Here is a 23,188-nt window from a genome sequence, read left to right as displayed (position 1 = left end):
CAGGAGTCAGGTATTGTGCTAAATGCTGGAGATACAGCAGTCAACATATAGACATGGACCCTGACTTTATGGATCTTATATACTAGTGAAAAAGAGAAAATAACAAAAATAAACCAATAAATAAACAAATCAATTACTTGTGGTAATAATCATGATAGAGACTTTGAAAAAATAGGATGGATATTACACGGAGGTATTGGGGGACTACTTTAGATAAGTGATCATTGAAGCCTTCTTTTAGGAGGAGACTTGAATGAGACTAAACTAGCCAAGAGAAGAATTGAGAATAGAGCATTCCAAGCAGAGGGGACAGGAAGTGCAAAGACCCTGAGACAGAAAGGACCTGGAGTGCTATAGGCACTTCAGAAAAAAAGCCAGATGACTAAAGCATAGTGAGTAGGGTAGAGGACTGTTTGATGAGGTTGGAAGAGTGGCCAGGAGCCATATTTTGCATGTACACCAGATTCAGGAGAATTAAAGATTAAGTTTTAAAATCTTAATGGTTATTAAAAAGCACGATCTGATTTACATTTAAGAGTATCACTCTTTTTGCATGTGTGGAACATAATGTATAAACACAACCCTTATCCCAAAGACACTAGCATTTGAAGTAATCAGAAGGCATTTTAAATGCATTTCCAAACATTTAAAGCCCTTGAATAGCCATCTGAATACCAGTAAGTTAAACAAAAGATTATGGGTTTTAAAAAAATCAAACAAAATAAACCTACGTACCTCCTCGTTGCACCAATAATGTGACCTCACTTCCCTTTGGACATTCAATCAGCATATCCACAACTTGGTTGTGAGTCAGAGCCTGCACATTCTTCTTATTTACTTCCACTATAAGATCCCCTTCTTTCAGGCCTCGGCACCTCGGACTGTCAACAATCTGTTTCACCCTTTGGCCACCACCGCCAGGACTATCCGCGATAGTAAAACCAAACCCCATTGGCCCTTTCACTATATGAACAGTTATGAGTTCTGGCTGAGTGGCTATAGAGGAAGCCAAAGAGACAGTGTCATTGGGGTAACCATGGGAACCGTTTGAAGCCACATCAGCAGGACTGCTTGGCCTGGCGTCCTTCATGCCATTGACTTTGCCTGTTTTACTACTGTGACTAGCTGGCGAATCATAGGTCTCTTGCCCATTCACAATGATTGGTTCTTTATCCAAAATGGCCACCGAGGTCACTAAACTCGTATTGGGGTCATCTGGGTCAAAAGGCAATGGATAACCTCGGCAGAGTTCAAGGTCCACGCTGGCACCAATGGGAATGGACTGGAAGATTTTCACAACTTGTGCATGCGTGTGTCCCAAAACACAGGTGTCGTTCACACTGACAATTACATCTCCTGCAAAAAGTAAGAGTTTGGGAGTTAAAGAAAGACGAAAATGCCTAGAAAATTATATCGATATTATAATATAAAATCCTACCACTAAGAAGCCAAACTGATGCTAGATTTGGGGGTAGTCCTGTAGGGCACAAAGAGACTGCTTCTATTACTTATTTTAACTACTGATAAGGCATTCTTTTAGCATCTAGTGTCTTCCCTGCTAGTGAGAATATAATGACCACTGAAAAACATTGGGGCTTTCATCTAAAAAAAATTTCTTATGCAGAAATCCAAGTTTAGAATCAATTTATTCAAACAGATCTACATTTTTTTTTTTACTAAATTACTGCTCTACTATTCTCAATAGCACCCTAACAGCTCCCTAGAGTTAAAATGGCTTCAAAGGACTTAATCTATACCAGGGAATACATTTAATGTAGTGGAGGAATGTTGCTCATTCGTAAAGTTTTTAAGGGACATTTAGAAATTCATACAATCATGCTGTTGCTTGGTCTTGCTCAGGTTCCAGGTAGAAATCTCACCCACCACACAGGAAATGCTACTGGGCCATGTAGTATCTCTACCTGTTTCCATCTTGCCGTCCAATGCAGCAGGACCATCTAGGACCAAGCTCTTGATCTGCAGAAACTCATCAGGTTCATCCCCTCCGACGACCGTGAAGCCGAAGCCACGACTGCTTTTCCGCAGCTTCGTGTGAATAAACTTGCCTTTCAACTCAGAAGGGTTTCGGGTAAAAAAGGGTTTGCCTAGATGAAAACAAGAAGAACATAATGAATGTTACCATGAGTGAAAAAGTAAATTATATAAGAAATGATGCAACTTATAGATAACTCTCCAAGCTCCTGCATTGAGGCATTTGGGCACATAGGTGTCTTAAGAAAGGTCTCTCTTGATTTCAGTAGTAAGAGTGATCCTAGGCCCCTTTGTGTAAAGAGGGAGGATAGTATGTATAGCATGTCAGCATGAAGATCCAAAAGAAAATGAGAGATGGATGAAATTGGTGTCCATCGTCTAATACACTCCATGGTTTCAGTTCACATAGTTTGACAGCAATCAAGCTGCATGAAGTCCTTCATAGAAAATGTGGGTCCTTTGCTTGATGTATTTTGTTTTGTTACAGTTTATATTATGCAATTCAGCTTCCAATGTGTTGCCTTTGGGTTTGGCTTCCACTTGTAAAACCAATTCAGCAAAAACTTTAGCTGTTAATCAAACAGAAAACTCATTCTGAAAATACATAGATAATACTAAGCAACATACTGAATAGTCACAAAGAACAATTTGATAAAAATGTAGAATCACTACTTCCAAAATTAAAAGTTATAGGTTTACTTTGACTTGAATTCTGGATTCAACTGATTTCTCTTGTTAATTTGCATCTTTTAACAATTTGTTAAATAGCCTGGACATTTCCAATGCTAAAACTTATTGTTTAAAAAAAAGCTTAAAACATGTGGCTTAGAATATTTTTAAAAAATAAAACAAAAATATAGAAACCTAAACTAAACAGACATAGTTACTAACAAGAGCCATATAGCTCCGAATTCAGTTGTCTTCTTTAAAATAAATTAATAGATATATAGCTGATTAACTTTCAAATATGCTACCTAATGTTTTATTGAATTTTCTTGATAACATTCATAAAATTTATACAGAAACCAAAAATTTTGTTTTGGGTTTTGTTAGTTGGGCATTTCACTATGATTGAGAAACTCACTAGAATTTCTCTGGTTATCCCCAATAGTGAACATAATTTCAGCTCTCCTAATTATAATTCTATCTCCTGTCCTTACCACAGCTTCCTCATGTGCCTTATTTCTTTTCTATCAAAAGTGCTATTTAAAAAACAAAACAAAACAGGAGAAAAGTCTCTATAACTCTTGTATTAGAGTCTGGTACCCAAGAAGGAAATGATTTTTAGTTAGGTATATCTATAAGGTCTTTTTAAAAAGGTCTCTGGGCAGATATATAATTTCTAATTATGTATTTCAAAAGTTTCTGGCTCTCAAAAAGGCCCTTTTAAATTGTCTAGAGTCATAGGTCTGCTCACTAACCTCCTCTTCTCTGGTGCAGTCTCAAGGCTGGTTGGAAGCTTGACAAACTACAGCCCTATCACTGTGGCTAAAGAAAGTAAAGGCATAGTAGGATTCACTATGTAAGGTCATCTGCCAAGGAACCGGGAAGATGATGTCAGCTGCAGTCAGGGCTTATGGAGAGACAGGCATTATGGCAATTATCAGATGAAAAACTGAGGCCAAGTGAGGTTACCCCCAAATTTTACTTTGGGGTTTATGTGAATTTTTGAGACAGAGGCTGCTGGGGGGTTCAGAGAGCTTGAAGGGGAAACACATTGCAGTTATGCAGAGATGCCAACGGCCATTACCTTCTAAAGGAGGCTTTCTCGAATCACCATATTAAAAACTGCAATAGCTCCTCCACCATTCCCAATCTCCTTTTCCTGCTTTATTTTTGTCCTTAGCATTTATCACCACCCAAAACAGTCTATATGTCACTCACTGGTTTGGTGTTTTGTCTCACTCTCCCCCACCCCCTTGCATGAAAGGCACTGCACATGCACGTACATACAACCACTAGAATGTAAGCTCCATGAGGATTTCTGCTTGTATATCCAATGTACACTGAATGAATCAACAATAGCACAAAGAAATGAGATTTAATATGTCTTTGAGAAGGCTAAAAGAGGTGGGAGTATAAGCTTTTCATCCTTATTTTAGGCAAAGTTAGAAGATGTGAAAATGTGCCTAGCAGTTTACTTGAATGAATTTTTTTTAAAGCCATTAGTATATTATGAGCTTAAAATGTTTTCGACTTAATACAGACATTAGCGGAGCTTTGAAATTACATCACTGACATTCTTTTTCAGTGCTTAACTAGGGAGGAAAGATCACATTTATGTACGTTTTATTGTTTTACGTATGGGCAGGCCATCAGTTAATGTAGCTTTGGAAAAGAAACGCTTTTCTACCCATATGCAGTGAAATCTGGAGCTCTTTGCTGTAGCCCTGTGGTACACGTAATTTTCTAAGAGAGTCTAGTCTGTTGGCTAGTGGCCAGTTGTAAGATTTTGTTATGTGTGAGAGTCACCTGGATAGCTTTTTTAATATACTCATTTTTAGGGCCTGCCCTAGATTCACTGAATCAGGATTTTCTGGGGCTTGGGCTAAAAATCTGCTTTTGAACAACTCTTAGGTGCATGTTTCTCTGTCAGGCTGTTACTATTCTTGGCACTACTGTGTGAAGACTCTAGACTAGTCCAATAGCACTTCCTGTGGCAAAGTTATAACTGTTTGAAAGAAAAGGATTAGCATGGAAATTACATAGTAGAAAGGCTATAAGAAACATGAAAGGTTCCCAGGGAGAGTTCAGTGAACTTCTCCCAAATTCCAAACCACTATGGGACTGAAGGGAGTCAAAGAAGAAAAGAAAAAATAAAACAAAAAACGGTGTAGGAAAAAGAAGGAATCTGAGATGATGCTCCCAACACAGACACATACCATCTGACCCTTTCCTGAGATGGTGCACTAAGCATTTGCAACCCAGAATCTGAACCTTTAAAGCTTTAATTTTAATCTCTAAGACAATTCTTTAAGGAAGCTGTTCTACTTATCATATATGTATATATATATATATATATGTACGTATGTGTATATTGTTTCACTCCATAATAAATTTCAGCAGAAACTAGGTAGCAAAGGGATATTATCTTGTTTGGAGTATCCTACAGTAAATATATATATATATATATTTTTTCTCCTGCCTCTGTGAGATTTAAAGTAAAAAGGAAACTATTAAAAAATTGAACATATACAAGCACTAATTATAAAATGTTAATTCTATAAATGAAAAGAATAAGATGGAAAAACTGAATATAACATGGGAACCTGACAATGACCTGAGATGAAAAGGAGTTAGCAAAGCAAACAGTAGGAGGAAAAGACAACTGTGAACAGAGTGAACAGCATATGCAAAGGATCTGACATGGTCGAAGGTTTGCTGGTTCCAGGAACTGAAAAGAGATTCAAGGAACTGAAAAGTTAGTGTAGCCAACATCAGGAGAGGGGGAAATAAGACAATATGAGGCTGCAGAAGGACTTTTATACTTAAAAAATACAGGGGAGGCCACAATCATGTTGATACTAATGAATATGTTATTATCCACCATGTTCTATCTTTGTTAAAGCCATTATCACCATAAAAAAGTTTATCCAAGCCAGCAGAAATTATTTTACATAAACTGATATTAATACTAATCTCATGACAATATCAGCTAGCAGGGAAACAACTTCTTTCTTTTGAAAATGATAATAGGGGAATCAAATTAGAGAAAATACTTATTCTACTCATCTTTTTATATCTAATACAACTATTATCTCTTTTAAAATGAAAAGGAAGACAAATTTTATAGGCATATTAATAGTTCTGCACCACATTCCTCAACGCCATCAAATATGATGCTTGTTCTCTTTTTCTTATTTAAAAGAAAAAAAAAACCTAAACAAATAAACAGCAAAAAAAATCTTTTCTATCATTTAAAAGTAATGAGGCCTGAAAATAGCAAGATTCTGGAGCTTTCAATTTTCAAAAATTAGCCTCTCTAGGGGGCTCATAACTATTTGTGAATGTAAATAAGTGAGACCCAATGAAATGCTGTAAAACATGCATTAATGCCAGAAGTGCAGTAAGAACAGGAGATGAGAATGTAAAACAATAATATCAAACCATTTTACTTTTATAGGAAAATTATAGTTAAAAGCAAATATGTTGACTAGAATCTTAAAATACCTAATGCCAAGTTTTCAATTTATTTTATTTAGCACAATAATAAATATCTGTGGTCTCTAAATTGGTGGTTCACAACTCTGGGATATTTTTGACCCCCAGGGGCACTTTTTGTCATAACAGGGGAAGGGGCGCTACTGGTACCTTATGGGCAGAGGTCAGGGATGCTGCTAAACATCCTACAATGTGTATATATAACACAGCCCCCATAACAAGGAATTATCTGACCCAAAATGTCAATTGTACTGAGGTTGATAAACCCTGGTTTAATCGATCCTTAATAACAAGTAGTCATTACTTTTAGAGCATTACAAATAGCTGAAGAAATTCATACAGAAAAGTTTCTAATTTTTTTGACAATTTTGATTAACAATACATTTAAAGTTTCAATCATTATGGTTTTTGCTATTGAAGGAATGAGCTGGGAGTTACAAAATTCAACTTCTTAAAATATCCTTAAAATTAAATTTTTGAGCTAAAATTATGATGCAATTATAAAAATACTTTACCCTGAAGTGAAGCTTCTCTGGCCGGCTCTGGATTGCTTGCGGGGTGGTTAGGAATAACAGGAGGCACAAGCGATGAATGGTCTTCCGTCCATTCTACATGAAAGAGAAGAAATGGTTTACTGGTTTTCCCTTCAAATGGATGGTCAATTTACTTTGGATTCACCTTCTTAATTATAAAATTACACAAACCAATAAAACCAGAGGCAAAGACCTTAAAAAGAAATTGGTATTTGACCTCACTCTAGGTTAAGAATATCAAGGTATCTCTCTCTGTCTCTGTCACTTTTCTAAGACCTTTAGGGAAAAAAATATTGTGATATATCCAATAAATATTTAGTAATCTCTGGCTAGAGAGTCAAAAGTGAAACCAAGTAACATCGAGAAAGACAGAGTCAACTAAAGACAGCCCAACAAGGGAGACGCTTCTCAAATGTAATTGAGCATGTGTTGGACTGCTAAGCCTGCTTGTCTGAAGTAGTGAAGTTGCATTTCAGCAGTTTGCTAAGATATTACCTCCTATCATCTCTGAACTCCACACGGGACCCATTACCAATAATCCTGGGTCCTCACTATAGTTGTATTTCCCTTGGAAGCCCAGAAATAACTCACAGTGAGTAACCCTTGATATTTACCCTAGATTCCTTTCCAGCTCAATTAACATATTCAATTGCACATACATATTCAGTTGTATAGTCTCATTCTCCAAACTGCGATATCAAGTTTCACCAGCTCAGAAAAAAATATTAAAAAAAACATTTTTTAAAATAAAAAAATAGATTAAGGTAGAAAGGAGAACTTTTCAATAAGTGAACACACACAAACACACACAAACACACCCGCCCCACATAGAGTCTATGGAAGTGGTTGGCAAATTATGGTCAAAAGGCCAAAATTGGGCCCAACGCCTGTGTTATACAACTTGAGCCAAAAATGGTTTTTACATTTTTGAATGATTGGAAAAAAAAAATAAAAAAGAGTATTTTACAACACATGAAAATTACATGAAGTTTAAATTTCAGTGTCCATAGATCATGTTGAATTGGAACACTGCATGCTCATTTGTTCACATATTGTCTATAGCTGTTTTCATACTACAAGGGCAGAGATGAGTAGTTGTAACAGAGACTGTACGAACAATAAAGCCCACAAAATTTACTATCTGCCCAGAAAAAGTTTGCCTTCCATGCTACGGTCTATATTTATGATATTCAATATTATATTGTAAGTGCTATATTTGACACTCATATATTTGATATCAAATATTATATTGAGAGTGTATTAGCCTATCTTTTTTATAAGTATTCAGTGAAAACTGGGAAAAACCTAAGCATCTATTAATCAACAGATGGCTAAGTAGAAACATTCATAAAATGAAATATTATGCAGCTATTAAAAATTATAAGATAAATCTATATTAACCAACTGAATTATGTACAAGAAATATATTTATGTGAGAAAAATGAGTCACAAAACTTATATATATAAATTATGATTTTTGTTAAAATATGGATATTTGTACATTCCTAGAAAATTTCTGTTGAGAATGGGTCTGGAGCGAGTGGGGGAGAATTTAATGTTCTACACTACAAAAAGCATGAATTAACTTAGTTTTTAAAAAGCACTCAAATTATCAGCTTTCTGTGATGCACACATGCAATGTTCTTAAAATTAAAAGTTTCATATCCGGTAATTCTTCTTAAAGTGCTAAAAGTGGTTTAGATTTAGACAGCAGTTGGTGTGCGAATGCTGCTGGGGCAAGGAAATTCTTTCACCATCAGAAAGGTCTCCAATCCTAAAGACAGCTTTCCTTTCTACATTTGAGATTTGGTTGCCTTTGATTTGGGTCCCCCATCTGAGCTGTCTGGGTTGCAGGGCAGGGAACTCTAGCAGCTCTGTATTCCTTCCACCAGGACATCAAGTCCTCAGGATGGCAGGACATGATTATTCAAGGCCAGTTCTGACCACGTGGGGGTGTTGGCGCCCAGGCTTCACCCTGAGCTCCTCAGCCCACAGATCAAGAGAAAGCCAACCTTCTTGCTGCTGTGGCTGCTGCTGCTGCTGCTGCTGCTGCTGCTGTGGCTGTTGTTGTGGTTGCTGCTGCTGTTGCTGCTGCTGCTGCTCAATCTGCTTCTTCCGTTTGGCTTCTAGAACTGGGTTCTCATATTGTGTTTTCCTGTTGATGTGGCTGGAACAGAAGGCAGAAAAGATTCAGTTGGGAAACATTTCATCTCACAAGCAAAATGCCAGTCAGGCCAAGTCCTGTGATTAGAACTGAGCAAAGCAGGTGGTCTGAGATGTTGACCATCTTGTGTCAAAATGTGCAATTAGGAAGAGGAAATAAAAGTGGATAGTTTCCAACACTTACTACTTACATGTACCAAGCATTGTGCTGTAAGTTTTACATGCATTTTATTTTAAAATCTTCAATAAATGCCAGGAGTTAGGTCCTATTTTTATTTATATTTTATGGATTGTAAAAAAAAGCAAATTCCTGAACAGTTAATAACTCACCTAACACAACATAGTTAGTAAACAGTAAAGAGGCATGCAAGCTCAGGTCTGTCTGCATTCAAATCCCACGACTCCCAAATGTTCAAGGAATCACCTGATAAGTCAAGTTGCTTTAATTCAACAAGAAATAGATTATAGAAGTATTAAAAAAATGAGATTAAAGTGGAGAAGTGACGTTGTCTGTAACATATAATGCCAGAACTGCTGTGTAACTTTCTATGATAGAGTTCACGGAAGCATTCACCCACACAATAAAGTTAAAAGAAGGAATCTACCTACATCTGTCAACTATTCTGATCAACAGACATGGAGTCAGGATTAAAAGTATAAACCTTAGGCAAATAGACTCCAAATACAGCTAACCTAAGCAACGTAATGTATTCAAAGTGACAAAGACTCGGATACTTCAGATGGCTATGAAACTAAAAATGCCATGGCAAAATAAACACCCCCTCCCCATACTCATATACACATGTATACATACATACATACATACATACATACATACATACATACATACATAGACACACACACACACACATACGTTTTCTTTGCCATGGCCTTATTTATGTGTATGTACATACACATGTTATATAAACACACAAAAGCATAAACAAAATCATACTTCACTAGAAGTTTGGGAACATACTTATTATGTGATTGTTTAGAGTTGAAATACTTTTTAAAGCCAGGTTTTAAGTTTTAAAGGCAAGCATGTCGAATAGGGTAGATAGACCAATTACCCTTATTTCCTATTGCAGGACTACTGGTTTATTTCCTAATTCTTGTAGGCAATTTCATGCTAAGAAATAGTCTAACATGAACAGGCGCGTGGATCTTAAAAGACACAGAGAGGAGAAATGTATAGGAAGACAACAACTAGCCCCTCAAATAAGTTTCTTCATCTATCAAAGTTGTTACCTATTCCTTTTCTCTTAATACACAAATTAGTTGAGGGAAAACTCAAAATGAGCCCCAAATAGGCAAGAACACCATTGTACATCTGTGAAAAAGATGATCTACAGGGCACATATAAGAACTTTATTTTATGAAGGTCAGAGAAACAACTGAGCTGGCCTTTCTGATGCCCCAAATCACCAATCCTTCTTGTTAGGTAAAGAGGTGGCAATGTCATGGCAAAAGAAACTTGCTATATGAAACTCATGTTTTTACAGTAAGATGCTGAGCATTTTACAACCTTACATTTTTGCATCATATGTTCTTATCACCGGGGTTTTATACAAATGACTTTTCATTGCCAGCAGCGTGAGGTGCAGAAAGCTTGCCAGTTATCTTCACTGTGGCAGCTAGAATTCATAACGACAGAACATTTATATGGCATTTGTTTCTTTCAAAGAATCTTTTATTAGTTATTTCTCATCTTTCTCAGAAGAAATGATATAAAGCATATTTAGCATATTTATTCAATGTTTAATAGCTTGGGTTTCTTTTATTTTGGTATCATTCTACCAATTGATGGGTTTGATGAAAGCACAAAGTGTATTTCTAATGCTTGACTGAGGCACCTAGTAAAGAGGTTATGATGAGGGTTTGAGACTATTAAAAATGGAAAACAAGAGCCATCTGTATGTCCTCAGGCAAGGGAGAGGCAAAGATGCACACAAGATCTTGCACGTTAGCTAGTTCTCAATTTCCTTCTTAATCTTGACAAAGTTTCATACAATATTAAGATCTGTCTGACCCTTTTAGAAAGTCTGAATGAATAAAGTCTGACCTCAGCAGGGCAAAAAGTAGACAAACAGGTTCTTCTCCTAAAGATAACTCCTATTTATTTGGTCTACTGAATCTGTGCCTTTCTCGTTCATTCTTTCATTCATTCATTCATTCAATTAATACTTATTAAGTACATTCATTCATTCATTCATTCATTCAACTAATACTTATTAAGTACCTGCCATACACCAGGATGATTTGGGCCTTGGTTATAGGGTGGTAAACAAAAGACACAATTCTGGCCCTCGTGAATTTCATAACATAATTTGCTGTCTTGTTATTTGCTGAATATTTTCTCATTCATTAAAATATACATATATTTTTTCATTATAAAATTAAGTTATTATTATTTAGTTTATACAGTATAATGATGTCAAACTCTGTTCAGCATAAATATGCATAATTACAGAAGGTACAAACTAAAGTGTGGATTAGGCACTTACTCTACATAGTAGATACCATAGACAGGGTCTTCAATCTTTTCCCAACCAGCAGGCAGTTCTGAAAAATAAAATAAAGGAACATTTAGAACAAGAAGAGCACGTTCTTAAAGAACCTGGGGATTTTTAACAAGTTAGGCAAAAAGAGAAAGACTCATACAAATGCCTTAAATCCAATTAAAACTGTGTATCCTAAGAGAAAAGCAAGCATTATTTTTATTTTATCACTGTATTTTTCTATATGAAGAACAATTCTTTACTGACACATTACACAAGCAAATGAACCAATAAAATGAAGTCCTGGGTGCCATTCTAAATCAACTATTCAATTATATTTTAATAAAAATATAGTTAAAATTTGCCTTGATGTCTAGTTTCTAAGTATTTATAGTTTTCTCATTTTACTTCTAGACTACCTTACCACAAAAACAAATTTGAGTAAAATTAAATGTTTCTTTTCATTTTCAATACAATAGTACTCTTTTTGCTCTTCCTGGAATGAAATAAAATTTACATCTTATTTTCTCCTTGTCCCTAATTAAAATGTTATTCAGTAAGTAAAAATACCCACGAGGTTGGGTTTTTGAATTGCACACATCTGTCACCCAATTGCTATATTTAAACACACGCATCTTCACCAGCAGTTTGCCTATGAAAGCAGAAACACAGGTCCTGCTCTCCACGAACTCACTAGAATTTATTCCCTTAAATGTGATGGTAAAATGGGATTGGGGAATATATGTGCCTTTTTGAAAACTCAACTGTACTCTACTAAACTTGACTTTGTAAGGTTTCCTATCAAAGGTTGGAACTTTATTAACTAAGTAACAGTGAGTTCTGTTACAGTAAGGATCTATTGTGAAAAAACCCATTGCACTAGGCAATTTGACCTGGTAAAAGAAGCAGCTATGTTTTGTGTCATTAAACAATTCTTTCAGGAAGAGAATAATCAATCAATTTAAATTTCAAAGCCACCCAGATACAGACGTAATTAAAGGAAGATTGTATAATACAGTACTCGAAAGTGAATTGTTATTCCTGCAAGCAGCTATTAAGACCAACTTAAATGAAATATATTACAAATATCGCTTACTCTGAAATACTAGAATTTTTTGTTTTTTTTTAATTCAAGGAATCATGTGGTCAATATTTTCAAATAGTGAATGTTTCATCAGGGCGTAGGGTTTACATATGCCTCAAATAGTTTCATACTAATATGGAGTCATACGCGTGTACCCACGCAAAGGCTAATTGTTTAATGCTTATTTATTGTTCACATTTGGGGGGGACATCAAGACACATTTATTTCATAGATTTTGCTCCATGTACATTTGTGAACAAGAAACAAAGTTTTCTTCCTTTATTTTCATTAAAAAAAAAAAAGAAACCCACTTAGCGGGTTTTAAAGAAGTCTCTGAATTCTGGGAGACATAAGCTACTAAAACGCAAGACAGGTCCACTTTGCAGATGTTGATACAACTTGGTATTTTTATACGCAGAGTCTTGAGAACGAATGCAAATCAAATGCCAGAGAAATGGTTTCCCCTTACGAAGCTGGAAATTACCATTTAAATTAAAATGAACCAGAAAAATATTTCCAAAGAGTTGGGAAATCGAAGATTTAAAAAAATGCAAATTGGTGCATAGTCATATATTTGTTCTGGCATGGGGCAGAAAAACTGGTGAGTGTAAGGGGACCACATCATGTTTAATGAACCAAATCTCTTTTCAAAATCTGCAATCTTAAACGTTTGGCCCTATTATCTTTAGATAATATAGAGAAAACTTTAAGAATTCAATTCATTCTATTATTAACTTGTCAAACATTAATTGAGTGCCTATTGTCTCCCTGAGATTGTGCCAGGCACCAGGACGCAAAGATAATTGCAATTGCACCATCTGAGCGGACTATTCAAACACCTCATGGTAGGTGCTTTGGTGGAGGCCCGAGAAGGGCGCAAGACAAGAAAAGAAGGCGCTTCTGACTTGGTCCTGCCATGCAGTCAGCAAAGAATGAGGTTGGTCAACCAGTGCATCTGAACATTTGTAAATATAAACACATCTTCTGGATCAGATTAGCAAATTGCAAAAATTTTTCAGTTTTTCAACCTGAAACATTTAAAATTGAAAAGACAGATTTCTCAATTTCAAAGTGATTAATTTAATAATAGGAATTAGTCTCCTAATGCTTAAAATAGAAATGGATCATCAATTTAAAAAAAAGATGTCTGTCCTCGAATTTGCTATTTCAATCTAAATAACTGAAAATGGCAGAAAATATTGAAGCTCAGAAAAAGATGACATTACATTTCTTTTTTTGCTAAATACTATGAAGATGCCTAAAGAGACACATAATCCCTCCTCCCCCTTCCGCCTTGTTTAATAACCGTCAGACTTCAAAACAGGCTATATAACCTGTCACAGAGATTTCAGGCAGCTAAGACTCTTTGGGGGTTGCCCAGATCTAGAATCGAACCTTAACTCTACCACCTCATATGTCTGGAGTTGGGTTAGTTTCTTAACATCTTGGAATCACATCCTTCTCTAGGATTTACCCCAAAGGTCAACTGCAGATTAAATGAGGATGCTTGTAAATGAGGATGCACAGCACTCGGCTAGCACATAGGCTCAAAAAAAAGCAACTGTTCTAGGAAAGCACAAAAGGAGTAGGACAGATTTGTATGGTCTGTTTGCTTGCTATTCTTGTCTGTGAAAATCTCATACTATACTGATTGTCACCACAGAAGCAAATGTGCTGCAGACAAATGTTCTAAATTCTTTTCAAAAGGGATTTGTCAGCACACAGATTGAAAGTCGTGTCCATAATCAGGGATAAATTTCAAAACTGTAACTTAGTTTTGGTTGGCAAGAGACCTCATTTTCTTGTCTCTACCTCTCTTAGTTTGTTTCAGCACATGAATAACCCATAATTCCAAAAGAAGATACTGCGAGTGCTTTTCAGTTCTGGGAAGAAGACTACAGAGGATGTGATGAATTCTGCAACCCAGAAGTGCATAATAGAGTCACTGACCCAGCTCAAACAACAGAGTTCAGAAACGACAACTCTGTAATCAAATGACCTGTGCCCAACACCCATGCCGACAGCCCCTTTTCAGAGGCATTTTATAGAAAAGGTTTCCTTATCACATCTGGAATTGTATTGTTCACTGAAAAACCTGAGAGTTCCTAATGTTTGAAATTAGGACCCTCTAATTATGAAAATGGGCAATGAACTTGTCAAAAGAATCTGGAATGAATGCAAAAGAAAACTGTGTGTGTGTGTATGTGTGTGTGTGTGTGTATAAACATGTATGTACACCACTCTTTAAACAGTGGACATATGCAGGCAAAAATAAAGAGTCCTATCTCTACTCTACCTACAAGGACACATTTGGGCCATTTCTATAGTATACATGTTCCTCTTCTGCTCCATATTAAAGGCAGAACATACCATAAAGAAGTACTGAAAAGTCCAACAAGAGAATGAATGAATGAATGAATGAACGAATGAATAAATGATAAAACTGGTAAAACAATATGAGCTGATCACAGGGATAAATATTAAGGTACATTCTAACTAAGTCTCCTCAACAAGCACCTTGGGAGCTCCTCTTTCAGTCCCTTTCTACAGATAAGGAAAGGGAAGCTAAGTGAAGGTGAATGACTCACCCAAGTTCATAAAGCCAAAAAGTGGAGGAGCCCGAATGTGAGGCCAGGCAGCCTATTCTGACCCCAGACATAGCTCCTCCAATTCACCAGCCACCTCCCAGAATTGTGGCTATGACCACGAGAAGGGATATTATGCACTCATTAAAACATTTTTAGAGTCCATAACAGCATGGGAAAGTTTCCATAATATTACAGTTACATGAGAAAAAAGAAAACAGACATTTCTTTCCTAAAAACTTCAACATTCAAATTTCCATAGAAGTAAATAAATGTGTGCTCCTGAACACAGTTATATTATCTCTACCAGCTGCCTACAGACAGCAGTAGTTCACAGATATTAGTTAGGTATCAAGAGTGGTTTAAAGTGGCTCAACAAATGATTAAGGTACTCATTTTATGTCTGGGAAACCTAGTTCTGTCTTTTTCAATTAATCTAATAACAGTAGACTGATACATTTTTAAAAAAAAATTACTTTCAGATTGTTATATTACATAGATTGAATCACAAGTTACTTCTACCACAATGACCACAAGGACAACTTATTAAACATGTTTAAAATAAGTCTACCAATAGTTACCCACCATTGCTGGCATATCCATCCATTACAACAGAATATGCTCCAAACATTAAGAAAAACAGAGCTAAATTCTATTATATCATAACTCTAGTCAACCATGATTATCTCTATCTATATAACAAAAACAAAATTGAATGAAAATAATCTGTATTAAATAGTTATATTTTCAGTTCTTAAGGCAATCTTAAAAATGCTAGGCTGATTCAATAATCTCAGTACAGTTCCATTCATATTGATGTTAAACAATTTTCTATTTAAAAAATATATCATGGTCATTCTTCAATTGGCTACGGCTTTCATGTGCAATTTAGCTAAAACCTGTGCTTTCCCAACTATCCTTCTCTAGAGGCATCAGATGGAATGCAAACTAATATGAACACTGTTCAAAACTGAATGTAAAACATTTAACTTAGCAGGGGACATAATTCAATACGTTCCAACAGCAAAGATAAAAGAGTGTGGCATTACCTGCGAATGGAAATTATTTCTAAACTACAATAGCTAGGGTAGTCAGGATCTGATTTACATTGATATATATGTTCTAAGGAAAATGGTATATAAACCCGGCATCTGGTTTGCAAGCCAGTTATGCACCTGTGGCCAATGATTTAATAATAACACAATAGTAAAGACATTAACTATTCAGAAATTATTGTATTGCTGTTACTCCTATAAAGATCCTTATATTTTGTCTGGTAGGTTTTTGTTTGTTTTGCTTTGCTTTTTTTGTATTATCCATATAGATGACTACTCACATTAAACAAATTAAAAAATGAGGCTAATAGGTTATATGAGAGAGTTCAAGGGACACAACAAGGATCTGTCTCTTCAGTTTTCTCTTAATCCTCAAATTACAATACCTAGCACCAATTGCTAATTCTCGTTCTAGTCTCAATTCACTCAGACTTTTTCTTTGTAGATGCAATTTATTACAGCTCTGCATCATGTCTGCAGTCAGGCACATGGGTTGTAAGATTGACCTTCCATGGATAAGCCAGAAAGGACATCACAATTGGAGAAGCACCAATTAAAGAAACAGAGAGATTAAACAATTCACTGGAGACAGAACTGTTCAGAGCAAGTCATACAGCAGCAGCAGGCTGGGAGGGTTTACCTAGTTCACTGTCCAGCTCCTCGGTGTGGACCCCTTCTTCTCCAAAGGAATAGCAGGAATGAGACAGAAAAGAGAGAAAGAAAAATTCAGACACCAGCACCAAGAAAGAAACTCCCCTCAGAAAAATAGCAGCAAACAAATCACTTGATTTTGTCCTTACCTGCATTGTGGCTTATTTCATCGAGTTGGCTAATAAACTTGAGACCTCAGTGTAAATCACAAAACAGTAAGAGCTGATTTTGGCAACATAATTAAATGGCTGATTTCCTTCCATGTCAAAATAGGATTTGATTGGTTGTAGAAGATGACAAATACCTTTGTGGTTTCAATGTTCTCAAGTGAAAAATCACTTATTATAGACCTTATTTCGAACACACAAAGTTGATAGACCTTTCAATATTAGTCCCTTTAATCCTTCAATAATTCTCTGATCAGTGAGGCAATTAAACTCACAATTAAAGCCTTACTTAATCTATAAGTAATACTGCTGCCTGAAAAAATGGGAGGCGAGGTCAAATTGAGACGCAGATTTTAAAATGAGCTACACTTCAATATCTTTAAAAAGGGGTTAGCAAGATGAATGATTTCATGATGATGTACATTAGGGAAGCAAAGCCTAAAGGCTGCCCTAAAGGAGGTAGAGTTTACATTATATAAGATTTCTTAAGTCAAACAGTTCAGAAATGTTGGAATGAAATGTTCTCAATAAGCTCAAGGAGCAAAACAAGTCAAGATCATTTCCATTCTTGACCTTCTCTTGCTGTCAATAAAATATTTTATTATTACATAGGAGAGAACACAGGACAGCACACAACAAATCATTTCATATATGAAGTCTCTCCAGCTACAGAGCAGGTAACTGACCCCTCCACAGTAAGCTCCACAAGACCAGAGATCAAGCCTGTTTTCACTACTGCAATTTGCTCAGTGCCCAGTGTAATTTTAGTACATGAGAGGGACTAAACATTTCTCAAATCGATGAATGAATAAATGAATCAACTACTGACTTTAGAAACTCTTGAATTAAAAACTATATGATTGCTAAAAATAAGTTTTGATACAAGTATTGCTTCTTAAAAAAGGAATATTATTTATATAATCTTTCATGAACATGCCAATTTGGATATTATTTAATGTCTTTGGGGGCATTCATTCATTTCTTCAATAATTATTTAATGAGACCAGTCACTATGCTAAGTGACAGAGATAACAATAGGAGCAAAATCAGATATATCTGTATCCTTTTCGGTGGGAAGACAAATCGAAAGCTCACATAAATAAAAAAGTAAATTAAAACTGTAATAAGTTCTCTAGAGTAAGACATATACTAGAGGAATCTAATCGTATCTAGGGGCAAGGTCACGGGAATAGCCCCTGAAATATAATCTGAAGGATATATAAAATTTAACAAAAAGACTTATAGTGAAAAATGACTAGAATTTAAGCTCTCTGAGAGCAGGACTTTTTGTTTATTGTGTTCATTGATAAAGCTGAAGTTCCCAGAACACACGACATATAGGAGGCACTCAATAAATAGATGTGGGATTTAAGAATATTCTAAGGAGAGAAAACTATACATCTAACTGTCATGGGCAAGCAATTTGATGAGGAACTAGTGGGGATGAAGGGCAGAGAGTGGAGAGGAGCAAGAATAAGACAAGCTGTAGAGGCTAAACCACATAATGCTTGAAAAGGCAAGCTAAGGACTTGGCATTATCTGAGCAGACCAGAGAGCCATTGCATTAGGCTTGAGAGGGTGGTCAGTGATAACACAAACACATTTACATTTTAAAAGATTGCTCTGAGTACAGTGTAAGAAGGAGAATGGGCAAGAGTCCGGGTGGAAGATGAGCATGACCTAGGCTAGGATGGTAGACGTGATGAAGAAAATAGAGAATGGATTGCAAAGATATCTGGGAGGCAAAGTGAACTCAGCTGGTAGTAGATGGTTAAAAATGGGTAACGGGTCAAGGGGTCTTCTAAGTATCATGAATTTACCCTCAATTGAGATAGGAAACACAGAGGACGAGATTTTGGAGGAAAAGATCATTAGTTGGGTTTTAATCATATTGAGTTTGAAGTCTCTTTGGGACTAACAGTTGGTGTGATCAACCAGGCATATTAAAATACTGGCCTGGAGCTCAAAGGCAAGTTTAAAGGCAAAAGGAGTGATATAATGAAAATCAAAATCCCAAACTAATTTCTCCATTTTTGAGATAGGAAACAGAAAACATAAAATTTTTACAGTAAGTCAGTAAGTATGATGCTCTGTTGCTACATTCCATATGCATATTACCCACAGAGAACAGAAAGGCAGGAATAATGTTGTGACCAACAATGTTATTCTTCTTTGTGTTATGATGTAAACAACACAAGGCAGCTTTGCGTTAACTGGCAACAGAAAATGCAGGTATGGAAACCTATACTTGCCATTGTGGCATAATCTGTTACATTGTTACATATTTGTAACTGTGTATACAGGCATACAGACATACATATAATTTCTACTCGAAAAACAATATATGAATTCTAATGTTGAAGAGATAATTACTAAACTAAGTGCATTCGGTATGCATACATACTTGTTCCAAAAGAAATAACATTAACACCAATAATAAGAAAACTACCAATTAAAAATTACTAGATTTGGTAACACCATTCAGTAATTTGACCCACTATTTTTAGCGTATTAACAGTTTTTCTCAGTACAAGGTATTGGAGTTTTCTACATCCTATAAAATTATAATAGGCATTTTCACACATTCTCAGTATAATTATAATAGATACTGACATTAAAGATCCTGTGGTAATAAAAATGCCTAAAGTGCCTTCATAATCATCAGGTATCAAAAAGGGTTTAAATTTTGTTCCATGAAGTTTTACGATTGAATTGGTCACTATGTATTATATATCAAACAGAATATTTGAATAATCAGGACAGTTCATTATTCCTTAAGCATGCAGAAGAATGCAGCTGACCACATCTGTTCCATTCCTTCTTCAGAAATGGGACTAAGCAACCACAATAAAATGAGTAGCTTGGTCATGCCTTCTCAGTCAGAAGGATTTGTATTTCTTCTACCGGACGTCAGTCAAATAAATATGAACATGAATCTGTATGTTCATTTCATGTAATCTTCAATCTATGTATAATGGACGAATTTTAGAGTATAAAATTTTGACAGTATTATATTTTACTGGCTCATGTTTTCAAACAAGCCTCAAGTATGTGTGTATATATTTGTACACATAGATATATATAATTCTGCCTAATAGGATAAATTAATAAAGTTCTATCTTACAGTAAAATATGTATTCAATAATTATACCAATTCAAATGCCAGCAATGAATAATGAATAGCGGAGCAAACCATATTCCTTTTAATTCGTCCACGTCAAAAAGTAATTTTGATACGACTTCGGATAGACTTCAGCATACCAAAAATGAACACGTTTGTTCTGTTTCAAATTTTTTTTTCATTTTAGAAAAATAATTAGAAATCTCGAAGCCTTGAAATAAACTTTTTTAGATAGTAACTTTTATAGGCAGTTGATTCTTTTTCAAGATTAAAAAGGAGAGTAGGGCTAGGATAATACCTCGGCCTCTTTCTTGGACACTCCTCAGGTATCTAAGATATAATCTAAATTATGCAAAGATTGCTAAAAAAGTCAAGATGTGCTTTCCCTACACCAAGACTTGGGGTATAATAGAGTTATGAAACATGGGGAGTTTAGGAAAACCTACTGATTTTTTCCTCTAAGACTTTCATAATATAGGATTATGGTCCAATAGGTAAGTCTCTATTCTTAGAGACGTTGTAGGGTTTTCTCCAGTTCCTGAAGGCAGAGGTTTTATTTCATTTGAATAATTTCTGTGTATAGTTCTATTTCCAATGGAGATATTACTATGCATCTGCCTTTATATTTAAACAAATCATTCTTTAATAACAATTCTACTAATTTCCTTTCTGCTTTTGGAAATCAGAGTGCATTTACTAGAGATTGGATTATCTTTCAAAAACTCATAGTTAAAACCTGGCTGACCTTGCTACAGTTCTTTAAAATGTGCATGTGTGAACAAACACCCAACTCACTTAAACCAAGACCTTCCAAACCCCTTACCATCATCTTCACACTCTTCCAGAGACTTCTGCTGCTTGTTCAGGCACCGTGGGTCTAACCAAGATGTTGTTTTTGTGTTATGGCTGAAATCGAGAAACAAAAACAATAAATATGTTTTTTTTTAAAACAAAAAAAAAAGCAAAAAGCCCAATGACAAAAGAATTATACCCTCTTGAATATTTGCTCTTCGGCCAATCAAAGATACTTTCCAACAGCAAACCCAAACCAGAAGAAAGCCCGAGTTTGGAATTATAAAATGGCTTAGGAAAGCTCTTAGGCAGGTTCTTTTACTTATCTAAGATATAATCATTCCATTATTGAATGCTGAAATTACAATACCAGTTTTATTTCTGAACAATGAGTTCCAAATGACACCCCTTGTCTGTATTGTCTATTGTTGCCTAGACTTATTTTAGTCTTCACATTTGCTGAAGAGCAAACTCCAATTTCTTTTAAATTTGCTATGACTTAAATCTTGAATGCTGGAATTCACAAAGAAGGCTGCTATTTCACTCATTCTATTCCATCAGAATTCTCATGACAGTGAAATTATCTCAATTCATGCAAGTGGCTAAAAGCTGCTAATACATGTCATTAATTGCAGTGTCCTAAATTATGCTTCAGATATAGTGAAGGCAACCCAAAATTACCTATCATAAATAGAGTCTGGGCCAAGAAAAACCTTGCAAAGAAGTTAGACATGCCACCTAACTGCCTTCTGGAGGGTAGAGCCCAACTCTGAATGAAGTGTTTCAACAGACACTGACTGGGGCCATGACAGTCTGAAAGAGTGCAGAAACATTCCCAAGAATATTGCCCCTTATCACTTTAGAAACGTCACAGGAATGACTGGAAGATTTGATCCAAAGCAGATCAATCCACGGGCAAAGTTCTGCTTGAGCTACCGTTCTACTTTATGCAAGCTAAACTGGAAGAGCAAAGAACTGCAAGTCTGGTAGTTCGTGCTGTAAACCAGAAATGAAAACAAGATTAGAAATTTGTTTTTTAAAGTTTAGGTAGTAAACCTAATTTTTTTTTTCTTTTTTAGAACTCTGAAGCTTAGGTTGCAAATATGTTGAAAAATTGCCCAAGTTCTTTATATTAGATTCAAATCTTATGAAATATTGAAAAAATTATGCCTTAAGTGAAAAATAGAATGTATAAATGTATATACGCTTCATCTCGAATGAATGACAGAAAAAAAAAGGTAACGTAGTACCGTCATAACATCAGTACTACTTATTTGTCTGCTTACAACTACCAGAATCTGCTCTTTAACATACGGTAGAATTTATTTAATTCTTACAATAACTCTATGAGAAGGGTATTATTAGTATTAAAAATGATTACTCCCTATTTTACGGATAAGAAAACTGAGGACAGATCGGTGAAAAAATTGTCCAAGAACACTCTGTTCATATATGGCAGAACTGACAATCAACCCCAGGCAGTCTCATACTAGAATCCTTGGTCTGCGCTGTTCCTACACAGTGAGATGGTAAAAATGGTCATCACTGGGAGGAAATATTGTGCATAATTTTTCAAAAATACCTTATTGTTTTGAGATAATTACAGATACATGTATTTGCAGGAAAAACACAGAGATTACACATGCCCTTTACCCAGATATCACCAATGGTAACATCCTGCAAACTACAGTACAATATCAACTCCGGGATATCGATATCCATACAGTCAAGATCCAAAACATTTCCGTTATCTCAAGGATCCCTCCTGTTGCCCTTCGATAGCCATACATGCTTTCCTTCTAATCCTTCCCCATAAAGCCCATTTCTTAATCCTGGCTACCATTAATTAGTTCTCCATTTTTATAATTTTATCATTTCAAAATGTTATATAAATGGAATCATACAGTATGTAATCTTTTGAGATTGTCATTTTTCATTCAGCATAATTCTCACTGAAATTGTTGCATATATCAATAATTCTTTTTATTGTTGAGTAGTATTCCATAGCATGAATGTACCAGTTTAATCACTGAAGGACATCAGTGGTTATTTTCAGTTTTTGGCTATTTAGAATAAATCTACTTTACACATTCATGTACAGGTTTTATGTGAATGTAAATATTCGCTTATCTGCCAAAAGTGTAATTGCCAGGTCGTATGGTAGTTGCATGTTTAGTTTTTTAAGAAACTGTCAAAATGTTTTCTAAAATGCCATACAACTTTACAGACCCACCAGCAACATACTAGTGATCTACTTTTTCTGCATCTTTGCCATCATTTAGTGTTACTATTTTTTTTTTATTTTAGCCATCTTAATAGGCTAGTTTGTAGTTTCAATTTGCATTCCTGTAATGGCTACCGATGAACATTTTTTCAGGTACTT

General features: G+C 35.5%; 1 protein-coding gene across 15 annotated transcripts in view; it reads right to left on the bottom strand.

Moving 5' to 3' along the window:
* Positions 1 to 23,188, bottom strand: part of MAGI1 (membrane associated guanylate kinase, WW and PDZ domain containing 1) — a 544,874-nt gene that overhangs the window by 69,619 nt on the left and 452,067 nt on the right. For 7 of the 15 annotated variants that reach the window (XM_039851768.1, XM_039851769.1, XM_039851756.1 and 4 more), the window contains exons 6-12: positions 20,837 to 20,919; positions 16,715 to 16,750; positions 11,357 to 11,414; positions 8,699 to 8,853; positions 6,669 to 6,761; positions 1,923 to 2,105; positions 736 to 1,356 (exon numbers count right to left, since the gene is read on the bottom strand). In XM_039851768.1, coding sequence (XP_039707702.1) covers positions 736 to 1,356; positions 1,923 to 2,105; positions 6,669 to 6,761; positions 8,699 to 8,853; positions 11,357 to 11,414; positions 16,715 to 16,750; positions 20,837 to 20,919 — 1,229 coding nt within the window. Of the gene's footprint in view, positions 1 to 735; positions 1,357 to 1,922; positions 2,106 to 6,668; positions 6,762 to 8,698; positions 8,854 to 11,356; positions 11,415 to 16,714; positions 16,754 to 20,836; positions 20,920 to 23,188 lie in introns of all 15 variants that reach the window. The other 8 variants (XM_039851755.1, XM_039851757.1, XM_039851759.1 and 5 more) reach the window with 2 other exon arrangements.

This window comes from Pteropus medius, unplaced genomic scaffold (genome assembly GCF_902729225.1).
Source record: "Pteropus medius unplaced genomic scaffold, Ma_sr-lr_union100, whole genome shotgun sequence".
Lineage (NCBI taxonomy): Eukaryota > Metazoa > Chordata > Mammalia > Chiroptera > Pteropodidae > Pteropus > Pteropus medius.
This window is presented reverse-complemented; position numbering and strand designations above follow the sequence as displayed.